The sequence below is a fragment of the Leptopilina heterotoma genome, unplaced genomic scaffold (assembly GCF_015476425.1).
Source record: "Leptopilina heterotoma isolate Lh14 unplaced genomic scaffold, ASM1547642v1 Lhet_103, whole genome shotgun sequence".
Classification (NCBI taxonomy): domain Eukaryota; kingdom Metazoa; phylum Arthropoda; class Insecta; order Hymenoptera; family Figitidae; genus Leptopilina; species Leptopilina heterotoma.
The window spans coordinates 1,190,714-1,216,567 of NW_025110818.1; the positions used below are offsets into that span (position 1 = coordinate 1,190,714).

Genomic DNA, 25,854 nt, shown 5'->3' on the forward strand with positions numbered 1-25,854 from the left:
GTTTCAGTAAATTAAAAATTAAATTAAAGAAAAGTTCAAATGGATTAGGAATTAAATTGAATAAACCTGAGGCAGAAAGTTAATATTAAATTAAAAATTTCTATATTAAAGTTTAAATAAATTAAAAATTAAATGAAATAAAACATTTAATAAATTGGAAAAATTTAAGGCAAAATATTGAAAATTAAATAAAAACTTGTAAATTAAAGTTTAAATATGTAAATTAAATATGAAATTCATAAAATTTTGTTAAGGTAAATAACATGAATTTCTGGAATAATTTAAAATTTATTTTTCCACAGTGCATTAAAAATTTAAAATCGTAGAACTTATTTTAAAATCGACTTGAAAATTACTTAAATAGACATCAATAAATTCTTTAGAAAGAAACGAATTTTCTTTTTAATTTAATTTTTAATTTAATTGAAATTACGAATAATACCTATATCATTTATAATTGAAATTACGAATAATTTATAATTTATAATTGAAATTACGAATAATTCTAAATTTAATTGAAATTATGAATAATTTTTAATTTAAATGAAATCACGAATAATTATATTTAAATATTTTTGTTAAATATGAAACCTTTTTAAAATAATACCACCACTTATTCCAGTGTGTATTAAAGACAGAGAGACGATAAAAATTGCGATGAAAAGGAATAGTATAGCGATCGTGCCACATTTTTCCTGTCAAACTCGATTAGAACGACGTTTCCCATGTTTTTGTCTAGAAAATAAATAATTTACAAATTTTATATAAATTATCAATAAATATTAAAATAAAAAGATTTCAAGAAAAGTGCACAAAAAAAATTACATTTTCCTGTCATCTGAATTTGAATCGCTTTCCTCAGTCTCAGTTTTACTTTCATCAAAATCTTCCGAAGAACTTTCCTCCTCGGATATGTGTTTAGCTTTTTTATTTTCTCGAGATTTTTTCTTCTCCTTCTTATCACTTCTGTCGCGTTTCTTTTTCAATTTCTCATCATTTTCACTGAACGATTCACATTTTACTTCTTCCTTTCTCGAACTCTTTCTCTTTCTCTGCCTCTTCTTATAATCGTCGGATTTTCTCGAATTGCGTGAACTCGAATTTGAATAGCCCGAGTCCTCTTTCGGTTTTCTGAAAAATTCACAATTAAATATTATGCTTATAAAATATTTCTAATTTTGTTTACAAAATAAATATTCAGATCGTCATCTATTTATTTTTCAAGAAAAAATTTTATACCATCAAAAATAAAAATTTATACTAGCAACAAATCGCGCGGCTAACTTCTTACTACCTTTTTTTAAATAAAATTAGCAATTTTAAAAATAATAAAATTTGAAAATTTTCTAATTTAAATTTTTGTTGAAAATACTAAAAAAAATTCAATTTTGTAGAATTTAAAAATAATTGCAAAAATTCTTTAAAAAAAAATAAAATTCTTCTTATCAAATTCAACTATGTTCAAATCTTGAAAAAAATTCTCGTAAAAATCCCAATTATCTTTATAAATAACAAAATTCTTTTCCAAAGTTCAACTATTTTCAGAAATTTTTCTAATTTTAATGATTTTCAATATCTACGATTTTAATAAAATATTTCCCAAAACGAATTCAATTATTTTCCAAAAATTTTAAATAAAATTCAAGAATTAAATGCTTAATTTCAATTATTAAGAAAGAGGATTATTTTAAACTCTTGAAAGAAATTATTCATATAGAATTCAATTACTTTGAAAACTTTTAATTAAAATGATTAAAGAAAGTCCATTATTTTAAAGAAACTCAAAGAAATTCTTCAAAAGAATTGAATTAAGATTATGTAAAATTTTAATAAAAATTCTTCCTAAATTCAATTATTTTCATAAACAATAAATTTCTTCGAAGAAATTCAATTAGTATCAAATTTTTTGATAAAATTCTTTGCAAGAATTCAATCATTTGCAAATGTTTTATAAATTTTTTTGCAATAATTCAATTATTTAACAAAAAAATAATTAATAAAAGTTCTTCATAAGAATTCAATTATTTTTTAAAATTTTAATAAAATTCGTTGCAAAAATTTAATTATTTTAAAAAAGTTTGATAAAATTCTTCGAATCAATTCAATTATTTTAAAAAATTTTGAAAAAATTCTCGGCAAAAATTTCAATTATTTTCAAAAATTTTTCTCAATTTAATGGTTTTTATAATATTTACTGAGATTTTTCAAAAGAATTCAATTATAAAAAATTTTATTGAAATTCTGCGCAAACATTTAATTATATTCATAAAATAATTAAAATTTCATAAGGAATTCAATTATTTTCATAAATAATAAAATTTTTTAAGGAATTCAATTATTATTTTCATAAAAAATAATTTAAAATTCTAGAAAATAATAATTTAATTAAAATGATGAAAGTAATTTTGATGAAGTTACAGTAACAATATTCTTATAATGTAAAATAATGATTTTATCTCTCGGTCATCTTTAATTTATTAGAAAACATGAAGAAATCGATCACTCCGAGTCTTCGACTCGGAGCAATTGATATCTTCAAGTTTTATAAACAATACTTTTATAAGTTGTTTAATTTAAAAAAGGTTTGAATTTTGAATTTTTGAATATTAATTCCTGTGGAAAATCCTGTTCCAAAGATAAGATTAAAATATAAATTGTGCAAATATTTTTCTTCTTTTTCTAAAACAAAATAATAATTTTGTTAAAAAAATTGTGATTCAAATAGAAAATAATGGAAAATAAATAATTTTTCTATTTCTTAATCACATTTGGTTAATAATTTTTTAATTTTTTTTAGAAGTAAAGAACAAAAATAATTTCAATTTGAAACATAATATTTAACAAAATTTTAGTCTTTTGATGAAAAGAAGTAAAAAAAATTCTGATGATTTCTATTTTCTATCTAAAGTTAACAAAAAACAAAAATATAAACAAAAGACAACTTCAGAGTGTGAGGGACAGAAAAAGTGAATGAAAGAATGAAAGAACATTTAAATTTATATAGTTAATTAATTAATTAATTTCGATAGGAATTTAAAATACTGGCAACTAACCGAGAACGGGTTTTCGGTGATGAATCATATTTATCGATATTTTCCGAATAGTCACTGTCAGAAATATTTTCCTCAACATCAATTTCTCTTAATTTTCGCTTTCTCTTGTCTTCTCGATATCTTTTATTTCTTCCCTCTTTATTTTTTTCGTTTCGATAAATAATACTGATATTCGGAATTTCATATTTCTCGTATTTTTCTTGCTTCCTTCGACTTTTGGTTTCGGTTTGCACTACATGTAATCTATACAATTGCAGTAAAATAACCAATGTATTCTTGCACGTGAAGAAAATATTCATGTAACTCACAATCTGGTAGTGAATAATTAATATGAGCCTGAATGACAAAAATGGTCCATCCTGTAAACAAATTCCAAATTATTAACTCTATTAACACTATCAAATTATTTTAATACAACATTTTCGATAGAAAACTTTTAATATGAAATTTTTATTTAAAGACTTTTTTTAATTTTTAGTTAAAAGCTTTCTTTAATTTTTAATTACAATTTTTACATTTTCATTAAATTTAAAAATTTCAATTTTCCAAATTTCGAAAAAATAATCACCTGCAGCAACATATTTATTGCAATTCCCCAAACGTCAATACTACAGCAACTTGTTTCGGTTGGCACTTTTCTCTTGACGGCACTACCGGATGAGAGTCTCGATTTTCTCGATTTCGTTGCCGTTAAAACGACGGTAAATTGCATCAACGACCATGACCAAATGCCCAAAGTTAAATAAACTAAAACTGGCTCCCTTGCTATCTTGTCTTCCTTGAACGAGTCGAAGAATTCAATAATATCAGCAGCAGTGCCAATGTACACTAAAAGAAGTTGACTCAATTGATCTCGTGTTAAATCACCCTTAGGCAGCATCCATCGTCCAATTATTAAAATTAACATCAAAAATTGTTCAATCAAAGTCACCCAAGTTTCAGTCGATATTTGAATCGTTGGCAATTTGATGTTTACCTGGGGATAAGAAAACTAATTTTAATAAATCTTTATAAAACAAACTTTATCTTTTCTACCCAATATAAATTGGAATAAAAATAATTTCTCATTTTTTATGAGAATACTTTTAATTTAATCATTCATTCATTTCATTAAGTAATCGCATTTATTCATTTAATTAATTAAACATTCAATTGTTTGATTCATTAATCATATTGAATCGTTTAGTCACTTTAATAAAAATAATGCTTATTCAATTATAGAGTGAAGAAAAAGCGAATGATCCTTTAAAAAGAAAATTACCCCTAATGCTTTCTCCAGGTGTTTCAAATCAGAGGCAGCTAAATTTGTAAAATCCAAACTCTCGCTGATATTAATATTTGATTCTCGCATTCGAATCCTCTTTTCAACTTTGTCCAATTCCAAAAGCCAAATTGCAGGTACCACACTTCCCAAGTAGAGAAATACTGACGGACAGAACCTGTAATAAAAAAATAAAATTACTACAAATTTTCATTTTTTTTAATTATAATTATTAACGAGCAAATAATAAGCGCACGGAACGTGATTTCAATGTATTATTATATTATGAAAATTACAAAATTTTTTATTTTAAAATATAAATTTTTGAATAATTTCATAATCAAAATTCAAAAAATTAATACATACAGTAAAATCTTTGCAAAAATTTAATTATTTTCAATAAAATTTCACGAAAGAATTCAATTATTTTCAATTCAATTTTAATAAATTTCATTAATGAAACATTCAATTATAATTATTAACAGACACGATTATCTTAAAAAGTTGACAAAAATTCTTTGTTTAATTCAATTATTTTCAAAAAAACTTAAAGAAGTTCTTCAAAAGAATTTAATTATTTACAAAAACTCTAATAAAATTTATTGTTTAAAAGAGATTAATTTTTTTTTTGAAAGAATTCAATTATTTTCTTTATTTTAATAACATTTTTTTGAATGAATTGATTATTTCACAAAATTGTAATAAAATTCTAAGAAGAATTTAATTATTTTCTAAAAATGTTATTAAAATTCTATAATTAAATGATTAATTTCAATTATTGAGAAACATGATTATTTTTATAACTTGAAAGAAATTGTTCATAAAATTCAATTACTTTCAAAATTTTCAATTAAAATTATTTTAAAAAAACTCCATTATTTAAAAAAAAATTCAAAGAAATTCTTCAAAAGAATTTAATTAGAATTTTTTTAAATTTTAATAAAATTTAATATTTAATAATAATAAATTTAATAATTTTAATAAAATTCTTCTCAAGAAATTCAATTATTTTCAAAAATAATAAAATTCGTGGTAGAAATTCAATTATTCTCAAATATTTTGACAAAATTCGTTGTAAAAAATTTTACCTACAATTTTTAAATATTCCAAATGTAACAAAATTAATGTAAAACTTTTTGCTCTCTCTTTCTCAAAAAAAAAAAAGAAACAAAAACAAAATTTAAATCCGATTTAAGAAATTTTTTTTCGTTTTTAATTTGAAAATTGTTCTTTCAAGAATATTAAATGTCCCTAATATCTTTTTTGATATCAAGATCGAACCCTAATCGTTCACACAGGAAGTCAATATTTTTTGACCCGATTTCTCTAGACTATTCTCACGTAGAAGTTACTAATGTACAATTTCCGTCTGTCAAACTGAGTTGATCGTTCCAAACACACCCCAAAAATAGAGGTACTCCTTGAAAGCCAATTTTTTTTTCTCTTATTGTTAAGTTTCTCAAGCGGAAAATTACCTTGTTATTTCAAATATCGTATCATTTTCATAAAATACCAATTTATTAAAAATTTTGAACTTGACCCAGTAGATTCTTTTCTTTTCGTTAATTGGGGTAGTAATAATAAAAAAAATTGTCGCACGTGCTTCAATTAAATTTCTACGTACGAAAATGTAATTTAAACAAACAAATTCACCAAAAAGAGTAAAAAAAATTATTTTTCAATAAATTATTAACAAAAAAAATAAGTATTTTTTTTGTGAAAAAAAAAATTTTTTTTTTCTCTCATGTGATGAAAAAATAAAAAATTTTCTCGTTATAAAAAGCAAGCAGAATTTTATTTACTCTTACCATTTCCATTCCTGATTTTCTTTAATAGTGAGCGTAAAAATACCCTCGAAAAACAATAGTAAAATTGGACAACAAAGATACCAATAAGTCGGATTTGCCTTAAAGTTTGTGACTTGCCAAATTGCAATAAAACCATGAGAAGCAAAAACTAATCGCGTAATTATCGCTTTAATCGTTGCCAAAAATTTCGCCATCACTATTTCCACTATTGTTTATCATGAAATATAAATAAACGACTCAAACAAAAATCCACCAGAATCGCACAATTTCATTTTCTCCTTTTTCAAAATCTCCACATTTTGAAAAATTTAACAAACAAAGAAATTAGAGAGAAATACAAATTTCCATTGAATATACTTTTCAACATAACTAAAGAATTTTCCAAAATATTTATTCGAAATACAAATAAAATAAAAATATCAACTCATTCGCGTAAGGGATGAGAAAGAACTGCGATTTAGGGAAACAAATTTCAAATATTATTTGTGACGCGCAAGCGTAAGATTGCAATAATGAATTTGAAGAATCAAATTCCACTCTCATGGAGAATTTTTTAAATTAACTTTTAATTAATTTATTAACTTTTAATAACATCGACAATTAATTAAAGCAATTATTAGATTGTAATTTTTGAAAATAAATAAAATTCTGATTAAGTAATCAAATTCCATTTCCATGGAGTATTTTTTATTTACTTTTATAGTCATAAATATTTAATTCAATTAATTTAAATTAGAAATTTAAATTAATTTACTTTAATTAATTTTCAATTACATAAAAAATAAATTCAGAAATTATCAAGTTGTAATTTTTGAAAATAAATAAAATTCTGATCATGGAGAATTCTCTACATAATAATTTTAATAATTAATTTTAAATGATTTAATTTAATTTAATTAATTTTTAATTATATCAAAAGTTAATAAAAATAATTATCAGATCCTGATTTTTAAAAAAAAATAAATAAAATCGAACTTCACTCTCATGAAGAATTTCTTAATTAATTTAAATTAAATTAATTAAATTAAATTAATTTTCAATTATAACAAAAATTAATAAAAGTAAATAACAGATTAAAAATTTTGAAAAAAATAAAAATTTACTCAATCAACTTCTACTTTTATGGAAAATTAATTAAAGTAATTATCAGATTGAAAAATGAAATGGTGAGAAAGAATTTAATTTTTCTTTAAATATTTTTCGAAGAAATTCAATTATTTTTTAAAATTTTGATAAAATTCTAAGAAAGAATCAATTATTTTCAATACATTTCTATTTAAATTTCTTGAAAAAATTGAATTATTTTTAATAGAATTATAATAAATTTTAACAAAACAATTCATTTATTTTCAATTATTTCAATTATTTTCAATTTTCCTAGAAACATTAAAATTATTTTTAACAACTTTGATAGAATTGTTGTCAAGAATTCAATTATTTTTATAAATAACAAAATTCAATTATTATTATTATTATTCAATTATTCAATTAATTCAATTATTTTTAATACAATTTTATTAAATCCTTCAAAACAATTCAATATTTTTAAATTTGTAATAAAATGTTTCGAAAGAATCCAATTATTTTCTAATATTATACTAAAATTCTTTAGAAGAAATCAATTATTTTTAATACATTTTTATTTAAATTTCTTGAAAGAATTGAATTATTTTTAATAGAATTATAATAAATTTTAACGAAAGAATTCAATTATTTTCAAAAATTTTGATAAAATTTGTCATAAGAATTGAAATATTTACACAAGTTTTAAAGTTCTTATGAAGAATTCAATTATTTTCAATGCAATAATTTTAATCAAATTTCTTGATAGAATTTTAAATTTCCTCAAATCAATAAAATTATTTTCAACAACTTTGATAGAATTCTAGGCAAGAATTCAATTATTTTCATAAATAACAACATTCTTCGGAAGAATTCAATTATTTTTATAAATAGTAAAAACTTTGCAAAAATTCAATTATTATCAATTCGTTATAAAATTTTTCAAAAGAATTAAATTATTTTCTAAAATTGTAATAAGTTTTTCGAAACATTTCAATTATTTTTATAAACAGTAAAACTCATTGCAAAAATTCAATTATTTTTAATAATTTTTCGAAAGAATTAAATTATTTTCTAACATTTTAATAAATTCTTCGCGAGAATTCAATTATTTTCCTATAAATAATAAAATTCTTCAAAGAAATTCTATTATTCTCAAAATTTTTGATAAAATTCTTTGCAAGAATTCAATGATTTTTAATACATTAATTAAAAAATTGAAAACATTTAAAAAGGAAAATTTATTAAAAAAGTTAGGAAACAAAAAAGAAAACAACGACTAACTTCAAACTGCGAACAGGTTACCAGAATACAACGATTATTAATATAGATTTTTGTTAATTTAAGTTACTTAATTAAAATTAATTTAATAAATTTAAATTAATTAAATTGAATTAATTCTCAATTACATCAAAAATTAATAAAATTAATTATTAATTATCAGATTGTAAAATTTGAAAAAATAAAACTCAGCTCAAGCCCCTTTAGAATGACTATTCTCAATGCCTCCGTGTGGTTCAACCAGAAAATCAATAATTCTGGATAATTTGAATAAAAATTCAAAATTAATCCCGACAATAATTAAAATCAACAATCAAGATCCTCAAAGATTTAAATACCTCCAAAATTCAGTAGAAAAAGTTTCAAAAATTCCAATTTTCGAAAATAAAAATCTCCGTACAATCACCAGTAAACAAGCTAGGAATCAACTTGATCCATCATCATCATCATCATCATCACCAAATCGATGGAAAATAAGGAGACCTGTAAATGAAATGTCATAATCAACTTTAGACTTTAAGATTAGTGTTGATATCGGGGTCTAGGTGGGTAAAAAAAAGTATGTTTACGTAAACGTAATCTCATGACGAATGTTGTCACGTGACGAATATTGAAAATCGCCAAGAAGAAAAGAAGTGATTATGGAAATATTGGAAATAATTGAGAATATGGAAAGCGCCTCTGGATTCAGTCGAATGAATTAGCGAAATGTCGAACAGTGTTTTTCACGACTCGTGCAAAAATGTAAATAAACTTTTAATCAGTTGACTATACCCGAGTAACTATTTAATTACACACGCAATATGCGTGTAATTCTCCAAGTGCTTCGTTTTCCAAAAGCCCAAAGGTTAGTGATAATTTTTTTGTCATTTTTCTCGAGAAAGAAAATAAATTTTTCTATTTTTTTGTCACTGGATCCTTTTTACACACATATAGTCAATAGTAATACCGACCCTGCTTTGACTTTTTGACGTACGAGAGGAATTTCATTCTGAAATCTGTACACGCATGCACTATGACGTATTATTATTATTGTTTTTTTTCATGCTCGATACTCTATTGTTTAACAGCAACAATTACCATTGTTTTACAATCAACTACAAGTATTGTTATCCTTTATCTCTATTTTACATTCCTAGCTTTTTTTTACTTGACACCTGCTTTTCATAAAGCAAAAAGATTTCTCCACTCATTTCATATTTGACAATCGTGAATATAATTTTCATCAAAGAATTTTTAATTTGTTTTTTACAATACAATTTTTTTTTAAATTAACATTTTTTAAATTAAAATTTAAAAAATTAAAATTTATTTCTGTAATTTTCTATTAGAATTATTTGTATAGATTTTAAAATTTATTCGTCTATTTCTTTTTTGTTCTAATTTCAATGTAAATGGAATTTTATTTCTAGTTTTTATTGATAATAGATTTAAAATTACGTGATTTATTCATGTTTAACGATTTCCATAAAACTGCAACAATTTATCTCTGAGTGTGAGTGTAATAACTAAAGGAACAGGCGTGATATACTCGAGTCGATGAATGTAAAAATAACTTTTGTACACATAACGTCTTGAGTATATTACGTATGTGTAATGCTAATATTAATTTATCACTACAAAGATTATGATTTGCTTCTTTTTTTACAGATGAACGTTCCTTTGTATGGAACGGGAGCCATTATAATTCTGATTGTTGCCTTGTTTGACTTTGGAACTGTTCTACAATTTTTAATCTGCATATTTCTATTTATTCTAGGGTGAGTATTTCAATTATTCACTAAAAATCTCATTTTTATTGCAATAAAATTTCTTCATTTCAAATTTTACCTACTCAATAGTTTATCAATTATTTTAGTTTCGAATCAATTATTTTGTATGTTTTCAAATAATTACTATTTTATTCAAAAATTTTGTATTTTTTTTCAAATATTTACTACTTAAGTCAATTATTTTATATTTCTTTCAAATAATTGACTCGAAAGTAATTATTTGGAAAAAATAAAAAAATCGACTCAAATAGTAGTTATTTGAAAAAAATACCATTTAAATAGTAATTACATGAAAAAATACAAAATAAATTATTGAAATGGTAATTACTGCTAAAAAATATAAAATACTTGACTCGAATAATAATTATTTGAACGAAAAATAAAATAATCGAATCAAAAATTAATTAATTAAACAAAAGTAAAATAATTGACTCGAATAATAATTATTCAGAAAAAAAAATTTGACTCGAATAATAATAATTTGATAGAAAATATAAAATAATTGGCATAAATAGTAACTATTTGAAAAAAACAAAATAATTCACTCAAATATTAATTATTTAACATCTTTTTCCAAAAATTACTATTTGAGTGAATTATTTTTTATTTTTTCAAGTAATTACTTTTTAAATTTTTTGAAAACTTCATTTTTTTAAAAATTATTTGAGTCAGTTAAATTTTTCAAATAAATGAATTACTGGTTAGAATATATTTTATGAGATTTAAGTAAATAATTTCTTTACAATTGAGTGTCCCGATCGAAGAACCGGTTATAATTTTTTAATCATCGAAATTCGTTGATCTCTAAAAACCAAAAATAGTTCCGAAATTAAATACTTCTTTATGAATATTCATTTGTATATAAATAGTGTTTAAATTATATTAGAGGAAAAATATGAGTCAAATTCCTTATTTTTCTATATTTATATGCCAATCATTATGATAAGAATGCAAAAATTAAAACCGGTTTCTTTTAAACATTCAATAAATTAAATAAATTTTCTAGTAAATTTAAGAAAGTTAACGATAACCATGAAATGAATGAAATAATTGAAACTAAATTTATTTTCCAGGTCGATAGTTTATATTTACAAGCAAATTCCTTCAGCTTCTCAAAATGCAGATACATTTTCAAGAGAAGACATCTCCGAATCAAGTAAAAGATTATGGGAGGTAAGAAAAATTATTTGTCAAAAGTCGAATATTAACTTCAATTTTTTAAATAATTTCAGATTTTAAATTTAAAAAATTCACTTATTAAATTTAATTAGTTTTCAATACAATATAAATAAAATTTCACGAAAGAATTCAATTATTTTTAAAAATTTCTTAAAAAATTGTTCGACAGAATTCAATTACATTCTAAAATTTTAATAAAATTCTTCAAAGCAATTCAATAATTTTTATAAATAGCAAAATTCTTTGCAAAAATCAAATCATTTTTTTGTAAATAATAAAATTCTTCTCAGGAATTCAATTATTTTCACTATAATTTTAATAATTTAATAATTTAATTCAATTATTTCCTAAAAATTTCCATAAAATTGAATAATCAAATTTTTACTACAATAATTTGACGTATGCGACTATTATTAAAAGATTCAAAAAAAATTCTTCAAAACAATTAAATTTTTTTTTAAATTCTTATCAAGAGTTCAATTATTTTCATAAGCAAATTCTTCGTGAGAATTCAATTATTTTTAATACAATTTGAATGTTATTTCTCGAAAGATTTCAATTATTTTCAAAAATTTTGTTAAATTTCTTCGAAGGAATTCAGTTATTTTCAAATTTTTTGATAAAATTCTTCGCGAGAATTAAATTATTCTCAAAATAGAATTTTAATAATATTTCTCGAAAGAATTCAATTATTTTCCTAAATAATAAAATTCTTTAAATTAATTCAATTATTTCCAAATTTTTTGAAAAAATTCTTCGCGAGAATTAAATTATTCTCAAAATAGAATTTTAATAATATTTCTCGAAAGAATTCAATTATTTTTAAAAATTTTGATAAAATTCTTCAAATAAATTCAATTATTTCCAAATTTTTTGTTAAAATTCTTCGCGAGAATTCAATTATTCTCTAGACAATTTTAATGATATTTCTCGAAAGAATTCAATTATTTTCAAATTTTTTTGATAAAATTCTTCCCAAGAATTCAATTATTTTTAATACAATTTTAATGATATTTCTCGAAAGAATTAAATTATTTTTAAAAATTTTGATAAATTTCTTTGAAGGAATTCAATTATTTCCAAATTTTTTGATAATATTCTTCGCTAGAATTCGGTGATTACTTTTAGTTCATTAATTAGCTATAAAATAATGTACTTTATTATTTAAATTCAAAATTAAATTGTCAATATTTGAAATTTATTTTTTAGCGTTTGGAAGAGATATCCAAAGAGTCGAAGGAAAAGATGACCTTCAGTCAAGACCGACGAATTACGGGTAGTAGAATTATTGATGAATCTCTACAAGTAAGAACAAATTTTTAATCTCTTTTAAAAAAAACCATTTTTTTCCTCTCCAAGACACTAATTTTCGATTTTACAGGAGATTTTAGACTTCGTTTTGAGAGATTACGTGGAATCGTGGTATAGTAATTTTACTAATGACCAAGAATTCCTCCACTCAGTTAGAGATACTGCTCAAAAGATTATGATTAACGTATCTAACAGGTATGACATAAGAAAACTAACCAAAAGCAAAGAAAAAAAAAGGAAATAATTTTATATTTCGAATAATAAAATAATAAATAATAAGCGATTAAAAAAAACCAAAAAATACGTGAAATAATCTAATATTTCGAATAATAAATTTTTCTTTCAGAGTAAAAGAAGTAGATTGGATTCCCTATTTAACAACGCGTCTCGTCGATGATGCAGCGTCACACATGAGATTATATCAGCAGGCTAGAGCAAAAATGAAACAAATTCAATTGAATAAACTGTCAAAAACAACTAGCACGAGTACATCCGGTGGTACGCCAAAACGTGTACCAACTCATAGGAGAAATATGAGCGACACTGATATATCATGGTATTCACAGTCAAAATTTTATACGCCAAATTTAACATCTCTAACGGAGCCAAAGGAAAATAAGGAAGTCAAAAATTGCGATTCTTTGGAAAATATTTTCTTCGATCTAGAAGTTCAAATGGAAAAGAATTTTTTGTGTAGAGATTTAGTTTGTACAAATGAAGCCGCCGAGAGGACATTCCTGACAGAAATTTCCGAGGTCATTTTATATTTAGTTCTGCCAAAGGAGGATTTCGATTGTATACCATTAAGATTTTTCCTAAGGGATTTATTCGTTAATGTCATAATCAGGCCCCTATTGAATCTACTTTCGGATCCTGATTATATTAATCAAACTTTTATATGGCTGGTGAGTTTTCATAACGATTTTTCTATTTCTTTATTTATATTTTCACTTATTTATTTTATTTATTTTTTCATTTACTTATTTATATTTTCACCCATAAACAATTTAACTATTAAAGGCTTCGCACTCGATAATTAATTTTAAAAAAGTAGCAAAAAGTATTTTTAAGACTAAAAAAAGTAGTAAAAATTAACTATCGAAAATTAAATTTGACGACTAAAAAATTTGATTCAGTAATTTCGTAAATTTTTCCTGATTTCCATAAAAAGTATTCACTTTTTTTCTTATCCTGGTAATAACTTGAATTCTAAATTTTTCTAAAATTCAATTATTTTTCAAATTTTCAGTTAGACTTCAAAACTACGATTATATTTAAAAATAATTTTTGAAAGTAAAAAAACAAAATTCATTAAAATATAAAAATTATTTCAATAAAATTTGAAAAAAATTCCAATTAACTGGATATTTAATATAATCTTTTTTATTATTTACGGAAATTTGATAATCTTCCAAACATTTTAATTATAATTTTTTAAGACTAATTTTCTTTCCTAAATTCTGAGTTAAATTATTCAAAACTTGAATAATTTTTGTTAAATATTTCAATACTTATTTATTTTTTCACAAGAATTAATATTTAAAATTCAATAATTTTTTAGAATTTTTAAATAAAATTATTAAATATTTAAATAATGTTTTTGAAAATTAGATAAATAATACATTTTTTATAATAAATATTTAAATATTATTAGTTTTACGACAATTAAAATTTTTAAAGGCAGACGATTTAAAATTTTTTTCAAATTTAATTATTAAAAAAATTACTATATAACGGTTCTAATATTCAATTATTATTTACAATTATATCTGAAATTCTTTTGTTAATCAATTCTTGTAAAAAAAGTTCTACGAAAATTCAATTATTTTAATATGAGAATAAATAATTGTAATGAATTTTCTAAGAATTTTTTTGAGTAACTGAATTTCTGTGAAAATTGGTATTATTTGTAAAATAATTGAATTTCAGCGAAGAATTTTATTAGAATTTTAGAAAATAATTGGATTCTTTTGATGAATTAAATTACAATTGTATTAAAAATAATCGAATTCTTGTTAACAAATTTGATCAAAACTATTAAAAATAATTGATTTCTTTCGGACAATTTTATAGAAAAATTATTAAATAATTGAATTCTTTGAAAGAATTTTTTAATACAATTTTTAAGAATAATTCATGGTTGCCACACAACCTGGAAAACATGGAAAACCTGGAAATAGCATGGAAATTGAAAAAGGATATGGAAAACCTGGAATTAGCATGGAATTTGAACGAATTTCTGGAATTTTTTTGTGTTAATGAAAGATATTAAGAAAAATTCCATTCAACATGTTTTTTTTTCTTTAAAAATGTTAACATGCAATTTTCCTTTTCCATGTTATCTTCTCTTTAAATTAATTTATTTTTTTTAATTATTGACTGAAACTGTGAAAAATGTTGTTAAGATTGTTCTAAAAAAAGGATTTTATATCTTTATTAGTATTACGATTGTCAAAATTTTTTGTTACTAGTTGCTTTTTGTTCAAGATTTTGAACAAAGTTTAAAGATAAAAATTATTTAATTTAGACATGACTTCAATGTTCTAATTATGGCTGATTCTTCTGAAAGTGACATTTTTGATATCTCGATTAATTTTATAGAATCTACTCTCTAATAATATTATTAACCATTTTTATAGTAAAAATTTATAATTTATAAGAGAACTAAATTTTTATGGTTTTTTTCAAACTCTTAAAAATTTTTTAAAAATAGTGTTAAAAAATACAATGTTTTTCTATCATTATGTGCATTTTAAAAATTTTTGTACCTCCATTTTATATGTGATAAAAATGTTTAAATTTTGTCTTCAGTTTAAGTTAAAATTACTTCACGATGATTAATGATGTTTTTATACATTAAAAATATTATAAAAAAAATGTGAATGCACATTAAAATAAAGTTAATGGTCTGATGTTTAATTTTTCTATATAATATTTATAAAAAATTCTTACTTTTGAGTATGAAATAAAGTAGTTTCAATAGAAAAAACCATACAATTTAAAAAAAAAAATAAATTGAAAAATCGAATATCAAAAGTATCACTTTCAGAAAAATAAACATAAAAATGCCTGTGATTTTAACTGTTTAAGAGAACATTAATTTATAACTACATAATAATGAATATTGTTAACACTGTTTTGTAAAATACTTATTTTTTCATCACAAATAATTCCTAAATTTGAACCTGGAATTTTTAATATTTTTAACCTGGAAAACCTGGAAAAAGCCTGGAATATTGAAATCTAGATTTTGTGGCAACCATGTAATTGCATTTATCGAGGAATTTATGTAAAGTTATATTAAAATAATTGAATTCTTGGGAAAAATTTATGTTTTGTGAAAATAATTGAATTCTTTCAAAGAAATTTATTAAATTTTTTTTAAAAATTGAATTTTTTTGAAGAATTTTTTATTGAAAATTTTGAAAATACTTAAATTTTTTGAGAAAAATATTTACAATTATAATGAAAATAGATGAATTCTTATAAACAAATTTTATCAAATATATAAAAATAATTAGTTTTGTTACGAAGAATTAAAATATGAAAATTTTTTTAAATAAATAATTTCTTTAAAAAAATTTAGAAGCATTTCATTATTTGTGAAACTAATTGAACTTTTGCGAAGAATTTTATTAAAATATTTTTTAATTAATTGAATTCTTTTGTGAAATTTTATATTAGCAGTAAATATTGAAAATAATTGAATTTCAGTGAAAATTTTCATTATTTGGAAAATAATTGAATTCTTGAGAAAAATGTTCTTAAAAAATTTGAAAATAATTGAGTCGTTTCTAAGAATTATATTAAAGTTTTTGAAAATAATTGAATCCTTATAAACAAATTTTAATAAAAATTATTAAAAATAATTGATTTCTTTCGGAGAATTTTATAAAAAAAAATTTAAGTAATTGAATTTTTTCGAAAACTTTTATTAAAATAGAAGATATTAAAAATAATTGAATTCCTGAAAAAAAATTTATTATTTGTGAAAATAATTGAATTCTTGAGAAAAATTTTATTAAAATTTTTGAAAATAATTAAATTTTTTCGAATAATTTTACTAAAATTTGTTCAATTGTTTCGGAGAATTTTATCAATATTGCTGGGAATAATTTTTTTATTTCTATTATTAGTGTGTAAATTCTAAAAAAATATAAATAGTTATTTATGATACAAGTGCGTAAAATCGTTGATTATACGAGTGTGACGTTTGCAGCTCGAGCCGAAGGCGAGTGCTGCAAGTCACACAAGTATAATCTGATTTACGCACGAGTGTCATACAAAATTTTTTGCAACACTAAAACAACTAAACTTGCAGCAATATTGCCAATATTACTGAAAGTTTAGGTGTAGTGGGGGAACTGTTAAATGAAGTTTTCTAGAAGCTAAAATAAAAATGTGATTGTAAATTGTTGTTTAAAAGCTTTAATTCATGGTTTCTCATCAAACAGTCACAAGAATGCGTAAAGTAATCATTTTACGCACTGAAAATCACTTTACACACTGGAATTCATTTTACACACTGCTAGCGGTGTGTAAATTAACACTTTACACACCGCTATAAAATGAAGTACTTTACACACAGTTTTCTGTGTGTAAAATTCAATTTTACAGGTTAGTGTTGCAAAAAGTTGTTTTTTGTATCACAAACCTAAAAACATATCCATATAGTAGCCAATCGTATAAAAGTAGTAAATATTAGTTTTTAGGAGATAAGTACGAAGCCTGCTATTATATTTGACTAATACAAATTTTTTATTTTTCCAGTGCTCTAAAGAAAAAAACTTGCCAAGCGATATTTTCCTAACGGTTATTAGAATAACAGACAATCTAGATGAATTATTAGCGACAAATAACATAGTTAATAGAAGATTAGCCTATATAAGATCCAAAGAAATTGGAGGTGAAGACGATGTGTCTATGAAACAGGAACTAAACAGTCTTCTCTATATGAAAAAAATTCTCGACACTCGAATAATTGTAATGCAAGAGGGTTTAAAATCGGAGAACGATTCCTCCGAGCAAATTCCCGAATGGAATAGATTTCTCCTGCCGGGTCATAAATTAATTCACTTGCCACTCGACGAATTATTAAAAAATAACATTGCCCTAAGTTATTTTATCGATTTCATGACAAGCATCAATGCCGAGGCGTATCTTTATTTTTATTTAAATATTTACGGTTGGCGTGTCTCAGCCGAGCAGCAAATATCTGAAATTGAATTGGAAAAAATTCGTCGACTACATTCGTCAACAATGAAAGATGTGAAACGTCGGCACACCGATTTAGGTAATCTTAAGGAAGCAGCTGTTAAAATTTATCAACAATATTTGACCGATAAAGCAAATATCAAATTACAATTGGACGATACATTGGTTAAACATCTTCTAATGAGAATAAAAAATGAATCAATTAAAGAAACATGGTTTGACGAGCTTCAAATTTGTTGCTATGAAAAATTAAAGAATGACGAGAGATTTTTACCAGCTTTCAAAAGATCGGCGTCGTATGTTAAACTTTTGGCTGAATTGGATTTATTGAAAGACTCGGCATCCGAGGATGATACAAAATCTCTGGATAGTATTAGTGTGTCGAGTATGAATAATGAGACAGATTTGGATCAAGCCTCATGGTTGGAGAGTCAAAAAATGGAGACTCAATCGAATTCGAGTTCGTCGTCGGGCAGTCGTGTGGGAAGTGATTTTCGATCAGTTGACGAATTGGAGGGCGATCGAGGAAGTTTAAAGGAATTTAAAAAATTACCAAAACAAAGTATCGAGGCGGAAAGAGTTGCAGAGGGAAGAGAAGCAACGGCATACTTTGAGTCGAATGCAGAAAATCTTTTTCCCCTTGACGAAAGTCTTCAGGATGAGAATGTCATCAAGAAATTGCAACAGGGACGTTTTCGAATTACAGCGACAATAATTGAGACGGGCATTGTCAGTGATAAGGGAAAAACATATGGTATTTACGCGGTGGCGGTGACAAAAACATTCGAATCAGGTTATCAAGAGAAGTGGCATATTTATCGACGTTATTCCGATTTTCACGATCTCTATCAGCGAGTTAAGGAAAAATATTTTGATTTAGCGAAAATTCCATTTCCCGGTAAAAAGACATTTCACAATATGGAACGTTCTGTACTCGAAAAACGAATGGTCATGCTGAATGCCTGGTTGAATCAATTAACGAAACCAAATATCGCCGATGGTCACATGGGTTTGCAAAATTTGCTTCTCGCTTTTTTGGAGCAGGGAGATTATGATAAAGGCGTCACCGGAGGACATATTTCACGAACGGTAATAATTCTATTTTTCTCCTTTTTCCATTGAAAACTCAATTTTAGAAACAATTTGTAATCAATTGTTTAATTCAGGGTAGCCACAAAAATTTGATTTTCTTTTTCTCTGACTTTCCCTGATTCTAAAGAATATTCTGATTAACCCTAAAAATTAGCAAAAATTTCCAATTCAATAATTTATTAAAATTGTTACTGTAACTTCTTCAAAATTATTTTCAAGATTACAATTCAATTTTTTTCAATTTTCTACAATGTTTAACTAAAATTTTTTTTTAAATCAATTAATTTTAATTATTTTTGTGGAAGTTCTTTAAGAATTTTAAAATCCAATTGCTTATAATTCAATTTTACGAAGTTTCAATTGTTTATAAATTCTTCAATACAAAAAAATTTGAAAATCAGAAGTTCAAATAATTTCAAGAAAATTTGAATTAAAATTTAAAAAAGAAATAAGTTCAATAACAGAATTGATAATCAAGTATTAAAAATTCAGATTTTTAAAGAATTTAATTTGAAATCGTTTAAAATTCAACATTCTAATAAAATTATTCTTTTTCTTTAAAATTATTTTCAAGATTACAATTAAACCATTTTCTAGAATTTTTAACTAAAATTTTTCTTTAAATCAATTATTTTTCATCATTTTTGAGGAAATTCAATTATTTAGACAAAAAAAATGTATAATTTTAAAAAATTCAACTAATTTGATAATATAATTTTTCAAAAAAATAATATTCAGAATTTTTAATTAAAACTATTCAAAATTGAATTAAAAAGACTTAAAATAATTAAAACTATTCATAATTAAAACTATATTTTGAATTCGAAATATTGTTTTATTATTTCTAGAAATTTTTAATATCTCTCTTTTCATATTTAATTATACTCTCGAATTTTTAATTCAAATTCTTCTCAAAATCAATTATTTATATTTATTTTTAATAATTTCTAAGAAAGTTCTCCAAGAATTCAATTATTAAATTCACTTGTTTTTATACAATTTTACAAAAATTCGATTATTCAAAAACTTTTTAAAATATAATACCTATCTTCTTCAGAATTTTGATTTAAAATCATTTAAAATTCAATTTTTCTAAAATTTCAATATGAAACCTTTCTTGAAATTTAATTATTTACGAAAAATAAAAACCCAACTTATAAAATTCAATTATTTTTTAAACTTTTTAATAAAGTGATTCGCTAATTAATTTATAATGTAATAATTTTATAATAAAATAAATTCAAGGATAAATAAATCTTTTTAGTATGTTTCAACACTAGAATCAAAAATTTTCTTATTAATTCTCGAAATTAAATTTTTTTTCTTGTACTTTTAATGAAATTTTCTGACTTTTTCCTGATTTTCTAAAACAATTTTACTTTCCCTGACTTTTCTCTGATTTCTCTGTGACCTGTGGCAACCCTGTAATTATAATTTATAATTAATAATTGTAATTAATAATTGATTTTTCAAATATAAAAATTCTAGATTGACACTTTGGTGAATCCTTTAAAATCATCAATGAAAACGGTGACACAGGCAGTAAAAACAATGCCAGACAATATGATAAGCACTGTGGACGGAGTTATGGATAAATTATTCGGAAGTGCAAAGAAGAATGACATAATTTATGAAAGTGTAAAAGTTGGAGCTAGTTTAGACACAGAGGTAAAAATTTCACTTAAATTCAATACCGTGTATTGTCCCAGTAGCCGTCTATTTTTTACGATTTTTTTTTTCATAATAATGTAAATTAATTTTTTAAAATAGTTCATTACTTTTATTTAATTAATTAATTAGTTTAATTTAATAAATTAATTAGATTAATTTCATTTCATTAGTTTAATAATGCGCCAAGTATTTTGGTGAATTTAACATATTAAAAATTTTAATTTTTCAGACCGACGATAATATTCCCCTGCGAATAATTCTTCTCCTGATGGACGAAATTTTCGATCTAAAGGTCAGAAATCAATGGCTGAGACGAAGAATTGTTACACTCCTAAGACAAATAATTCGAACCATGTTTGGTGATATTGTAAATAGAAGAATTATAGAATACGTTTCGGAGCAAACGAGTCCGAAAAATGTTGCAAAGTACTTGAATATATTCAAGTAAGTTACATACTCAAAATTCCTCTCAAAAATTAATTTAAACTTTAACCAATATTAAATTTTTAATACAATTTTAATCGAATTCCTCGAAAAATTTAATTATTCTTAAAAATTTTTTGATAAAATTCTTTATCAGAATACAATTTAAAGAAACATTAAATTATTCAATAATAATATTAATATATTAAAAGCATTATAGTATAGAATTTTTAGAAATAATTGAATTCTGAAAAGGTTTCAAATTAAAATCTTTGAGAATTAACATTTTAACTAACAATTCTGTGAAATTAATTTTTTTCAAAAGGTTAAATTGAATTTATTTATTTATTTATTTTACCCTTTTTCAAATCAATGAAAACCCTTTTTTCCAAATACACAAAAATCGATTCAAAAAATCCTGAATTAGCAGAAAAAAAAAAGTTTTCAAATTAAAACAGCGAAATAGTAATTTTTTAAAAAAATTTTTTGCAATGAAATTAAACGAAATTTTAATTGTTTTTAGAAATAGTTTTTGGCCTAAGGGCATGAAAGCTGGACCTAAACCACATCGCACTTCCGAGATGAAAAGCAGAACGCGAATCGATGCCAAGGTTGCGCTTCTCGCCTGTTTTTCCGATGAACTTAAACATATCATAGGTAGCGAGACCACACGCTGTGGATTATTAAGAGTTTTCGAACTCTTTCAGCGACCTGTGTTAAATAGAAGACTGCTATATGTACTACTAGAAGGAATTATCGAAACTCTATTTCCAAAAAGGGATTTCGTTTCGATTATTAGAAAATTATACTCAGTTTCGCCACATGTCAAGAATAAAACTCAGGCCAAATCTTGACGAAACTAATATTATTTATTTTTATTTTTTTGCATCTATAGAAAAAGGAGATGATGATGATAATGATGATGATGAAAAAAAATGCTAATATGTGATTATTTGCCAAATGGATATTTAGAGCTAAATAAGAAATTCAACGTATGTAACAGGTGAAAAATATTCTTGCGTGATAGCTCCAAAGTCAATTTGAAACTACGTCACACTTTATATAATACAATTAGCAAACTAACTGATTTCCACTAATTGTAAGTTTTAATTATTCAAATCCAAGGGACTAAATTTTATTCATTAAAAGCCGATTTCTAAAATAGTTTAAAGCTATCATACTTTTAAAAAAAAATCATTTTCACGATATTAATTTTCCTCTACTCAACTCTCGTGCCTTTAAGTTAAAAAAAATATCAACTCCGATTGAACACAATGTTTTAAATTATTCTTTGATATTAATATATAAATCTTTATATTTTAATATTAATTTAACAATTCTCTAATATTATATATTATCTTAATATTCTTTAAGTATTAAATTAAAATTTTTTTAATCCCCTAAATGCCATGGCAAAGATTTGATGGCTAAAATCTTTGCCATTGGCAAAGAGGTTAATATTAATTTAATATTTAATAGTATTAATTTAATAAGAATTTATAGTTTAAATTAATAATTTAGTATTTATATTTATATTTATATTTTAATGTCAAAGTACATTCTGTTATTCTCGAACAAGGTATTGGGACTAAAAACTATACGTACAGGGGAACAAATCAAAAGATTTGTCTTTATAAACTTATAATAATTTGAGAAAAATTCTCCCTATTTAGAATATGGTTTTAATTAATTTTCCAAATAATTTAAAAATCGAAAACTTATTTTATAAAATGAAAAATAAAAAAAAAGAACTTATGATTGTTTCATCAATCACAATATAGCAATCATTCCATTTGCATTTTCTAGATTATAAAAAAACTAATATATAGTATTTATCTTTAGTCTGACATAAAGTATTTAGGTAGACAAAATTCAATGTGAATAATTAGCGAAAGAAATTTTTAATTTTTCATTAAATGTTAATTTTTTCTTTTTAATAAAAAGAGGATGAAATTCTATTCTCAAAATGATATTAGATAGGTAATGAAGATCTTTTGTAAAGCTCACGAGCTAATTAATTACAATTTTATGTTTAAAACTGTACAGAATTAGCACGATAAGTTATTTGCAAGCGTACTATAGAAAATTATACACTATACATATATATATATAAAAAAATTTACATCAATGTCGTACCTCTGTATATATAAAGTTGTTTCTATTGTTATTATTCGTAAGCGACATTAATAACTTTGCAGATTAAAGATGTCTTTATATTATAAAATTTTGCTTTATTTATTTAAATTTTGTATTTTAATTCAATTACTCTAAATATTTATTTTTATTATTTTATATAGTATATACTTTTATTACTCAGGGTTGCCGTAGAAATTTTATTTTATTTTATATTTCTCTGATTTTTCCCCGATTATTCGAAAACATTAATAGTTTTAAATAAAATAAATATTTAACTATTATTATTTTTCCATAGAATTTTCAAAAATTTCAAATTCACAACCTCTTGAAATTCAATAACTCATAAAAATATTGTTACTGTAAATTCTTAAAAATTCTTTCCAAAATTAAAAAATAATATAATAAATAAAATAAAAGTAATAATAAAAATATTGTTACTGTAACTTCTTGAAAATTATTTCCAAAATTTCAATTCAAATTATTATTTTCCAGAATATTTAACTAAAATTCTTCTCTAAATCAATTATTTTTAATAATTAAATATATATTAAAAAATTCAACTAACTTCAAAAGAATAGGAATTAAAATTTTTCAAAAAAGTTAGTCAGACAGAATTGTTAAATTAAAAAAGTATTTAAAATTCCGAAATTCAAACATATTAATTATTGAAATCTTTTCAAAATTCAATTAAAAATTAATAATATTTTTGTAAATCTAAATCAATTTCCTTTACTGACAATAACTTCAATTCTAATTTCTAAATTTTGATAAAATTCAATTATTTTTTAAAAATTTTAGTTAGAATTCTTCAAAAATTCAATAGTATTTTTTAAAAAAGATTTTTAAAAGTAAAAAAATTAAATTCTTTAAAATATATCATTTATTTTAATTAAATTTGACAAAATTTATAATTTAACTGAAAATTTAATTTAATTTTTATAAATTATTTACTAGAATTTGACAATTTAAAAAAATTTTAATTACAATTCTTCAAAAATCTCATTTCTCAGAATTTCTAAATTGAACTATTGAAAAATTGAATAATGTTTGCTTAATAAATATTTGAATACTTATTCTGATTAATTTTTCTACAAGAATTAAAATTTTATATAATAATTATTTTCTAAAAAATTCCAAATGTAATTTTTAAAACATTCAATTTTTTTCAAGTTTCAAAAAAAATTATTCAATACTTTAATCTAAAATTCAATTATAAATTCATTTTTTTAATTAATTCTTATTACAATGTTCTACGAGAATTCAATTATTTAAATACAAAAATAAATAATTGATTACTTCTAAAAATTAAATTCTATAAAAAAAAATTTATCACAATTTTTTAAACCAATTGAATTCTTTCGAAGACTTTTCACAAAATTTTAAATGTAAAATTACATTTTTCAAACAATTCATTTAAAATTGTATTAAAAATAATTGAAATCTTGCGAAGAATTTTATTATTTATGAAAATACATAATTGAATTCTTGCAATGAATTTTCTAGGAATTTTATTGAAAAATTGAATTTTCGTGAAAATTTGTATTGATTTGTAAAATAATTGAATTCCAGCGAAGAATTTTATTAAAATTTTTGAAAATAATTGGATTCTTTTGATGATTTTAATTTCAATTGTATAATCGAATTCTTATTAACAAATTTTATCAAAACTATTAAAAATAAATCATTTCTTTCGGACAATTTAAAATTTTTATTTTTTATTTAAAAATACAAATTTTTAAATAATTGAATTCTTTTGAAAAATTTTATCAAACTTTTTTAAAATAATCGAATTTCTACAAATAATTTTCTATTAAAATTTAAGAAAACAATTGGATTCTTTCGATGAATTTCAATGCAATTGTATTACAAATAATCGAATTCTTGTAAACAAATTTTATCAAAATTATTCAAAATAATTGATTTCTTACGGAGAATTTTATCAAACAAAATTTTTCCTAAATAATTGAATTATTTCGAAAACATTTATTAAAATAGAAGTTATTGAAAATAATTTAATTCCTGCGAAGAATTTTATTATTTGTAAGAACAATTGAATTTTTGAGAAAGATTTTATTTAACTTTTTGATAATAATTTAATTTCTATGAAGAATTTTATTTATTAAAATTTTTGAAAATAATCCAATTCCAATAAACAAATATTATCAAAATTATTAAAAACAATTATTTTCTATCAAGGAATTTTATTTAAAAAATTTTTTTTTTAATTTTTTTTTTCAACTGTGTTATAAAGTTTATTTTTTATTACTTAACATACTTTTATTATTTTCTCCTTCTAAACTTTCAATTATTCCTTCCTCGTTTAAAATTTTTTTCCATTAACTTTTTTCAATTTGTTTGTTTTGTTTTTTTTTTAAACACACGAGTGAACTAAGGTTAAGGCTAGGCGGCCATTTTGTTTTTCTCTCCTCGCTTCGCATTTGCGCATTGGCCGTGCACTGGTTTCGACCTGTTTTGTACTCGGCGTTTAAATCCAAAACTGTCTAAAGTAATCCCCAGTAATTTTGCTTTAATTAAAGATAAATATTCTTTGTATTAGTTATAATAAAGTTCAGTAAGTGTATTTTGCGTTT

General features: G+C 22.4%; 2 protein-coding genes across 4 annotated transcripts; one reads left to right on the top strand and one right to left on the bottom strand.

The window, feature by feature from the left end:
* Window positions 1-597: 597 nt before the first annotated feature.
* Window positions 598-25,775, bottom strand: LOC122501006 (transmembrane protein 26). 3 transcript variants are annotated; one of them, XM_043610222.1, is made up of 7 exons: window positions 25,539-25,775; window positions 8,804-8,948; window positions 4,315-4,492; window positions 3,622-4,029; window positions 3,054-3,412; window positions 826-1,131; window positions 598-735 (listed from the first exon to the last, which is right to left on the bottom strand). In XM_043610222.1, exons 3-7 carry the CDS (start codon window positions 4,402-4,404, stop codon window positions 699-701), a joined length of 1,200 nt encoding a protein of 399 aa, XP_043466157.1. In that variant the 5' UTR covers window positions 4,405-4,492; window positions 8,804-8,948; window positions 25,539-25,775; the 3' UTR covers window positions 598-698. The 3 variants fall into 3 exon arrangements, with proteins under 3 accessions (XP_043466157.1, XP_043466164.1, XP_043466147.1); XM_043610229.1 differs by lacking the exon at window positions 8,804-8,948; XM_043610212.1 differs by lacking the exons at window positions 8,804-8,948; window positions 25,539-25,775 and adding an exon at window positions 6,123-6,316.
* Window positions 8,947-22,224, top strand: LOC122500982 (sorting nexin-13-like). The gene is made up of 10 exons (XM_043610176.1): window positions 8,947-9,312; window positions 10,116-10,225; window positions 11,311-11,410; window positions 12,626-12,721; window positions 12,798-12,922; window positions 13,074-13,632; window positions 17,498-19,030; window positions 20,522-20,701; window positions 20,934-21,148; window positions 21,651-22,224. The coding sequence occupies exons 2-10, from the start codon at window positions 10,116-10,118 to the stop codon at window positions 21,979-21,981; spliced, it is 3,249 nt and encodes a 1,082-aa protein (XP_043466111.1). The 5' UTR covers window positions 8,947-9,312; the 3' UTR covers window positions 21,982-22,224.
* Window positions 25,776-25,854: the final 79 nt, after the last annotated feature.

What these genes read in the sequence shown, in the direction of transcription:
- LOC122501006 (XM_043610212.1), bottom strand. Translation starts at nt 6,316, where the DNA reads ATGGCGAAATTTTTGGCAACGATTAAAGCGATAATTACGCGATTAGTT. An exon ending in CAATAAATATGTTGCTGCAG is followed by an intron (nt 3,413 to 3,621) that starts GTGATTATTTTT and finishes ATTTGTTTACAG; the next exon opens with GATGGACCATTTTTGTCATT. An exon ending in AATTCAGATGACAGGAAAAT is followed by an intron (nt 736 to 825) that starts GTAATTTTTTTT and finishes TTTATTTTCTAG; the next exon opens with ACAAAAACATGGGAAACGTC.
- LOC122500982 (XM_043610176.1), top strand. Translation starts at nt 10,116, where the DNA reads ATGAACGTTCCTTTGTATGGAACGGGAGCCATTATAATTCTGATTGTT. An exon ending in GAGCTAGTTTAGACACAGAG is followed by an intron (nt 20,702 to 20,933) that starts GTAAAAATTTCA and finishes TTAATTTTTCAG; the next exon opens with ACCGACGATAATATTCCCCT. An exon ending in AAGTACTTGAATATATTCAA is followed by an intron (nt 21,149 to 21,650) that starts GTAAGTTACATA and finishes AATTGTTTTTAG; the next exon opens with AAATAGTTTTTGGCCTAAGG.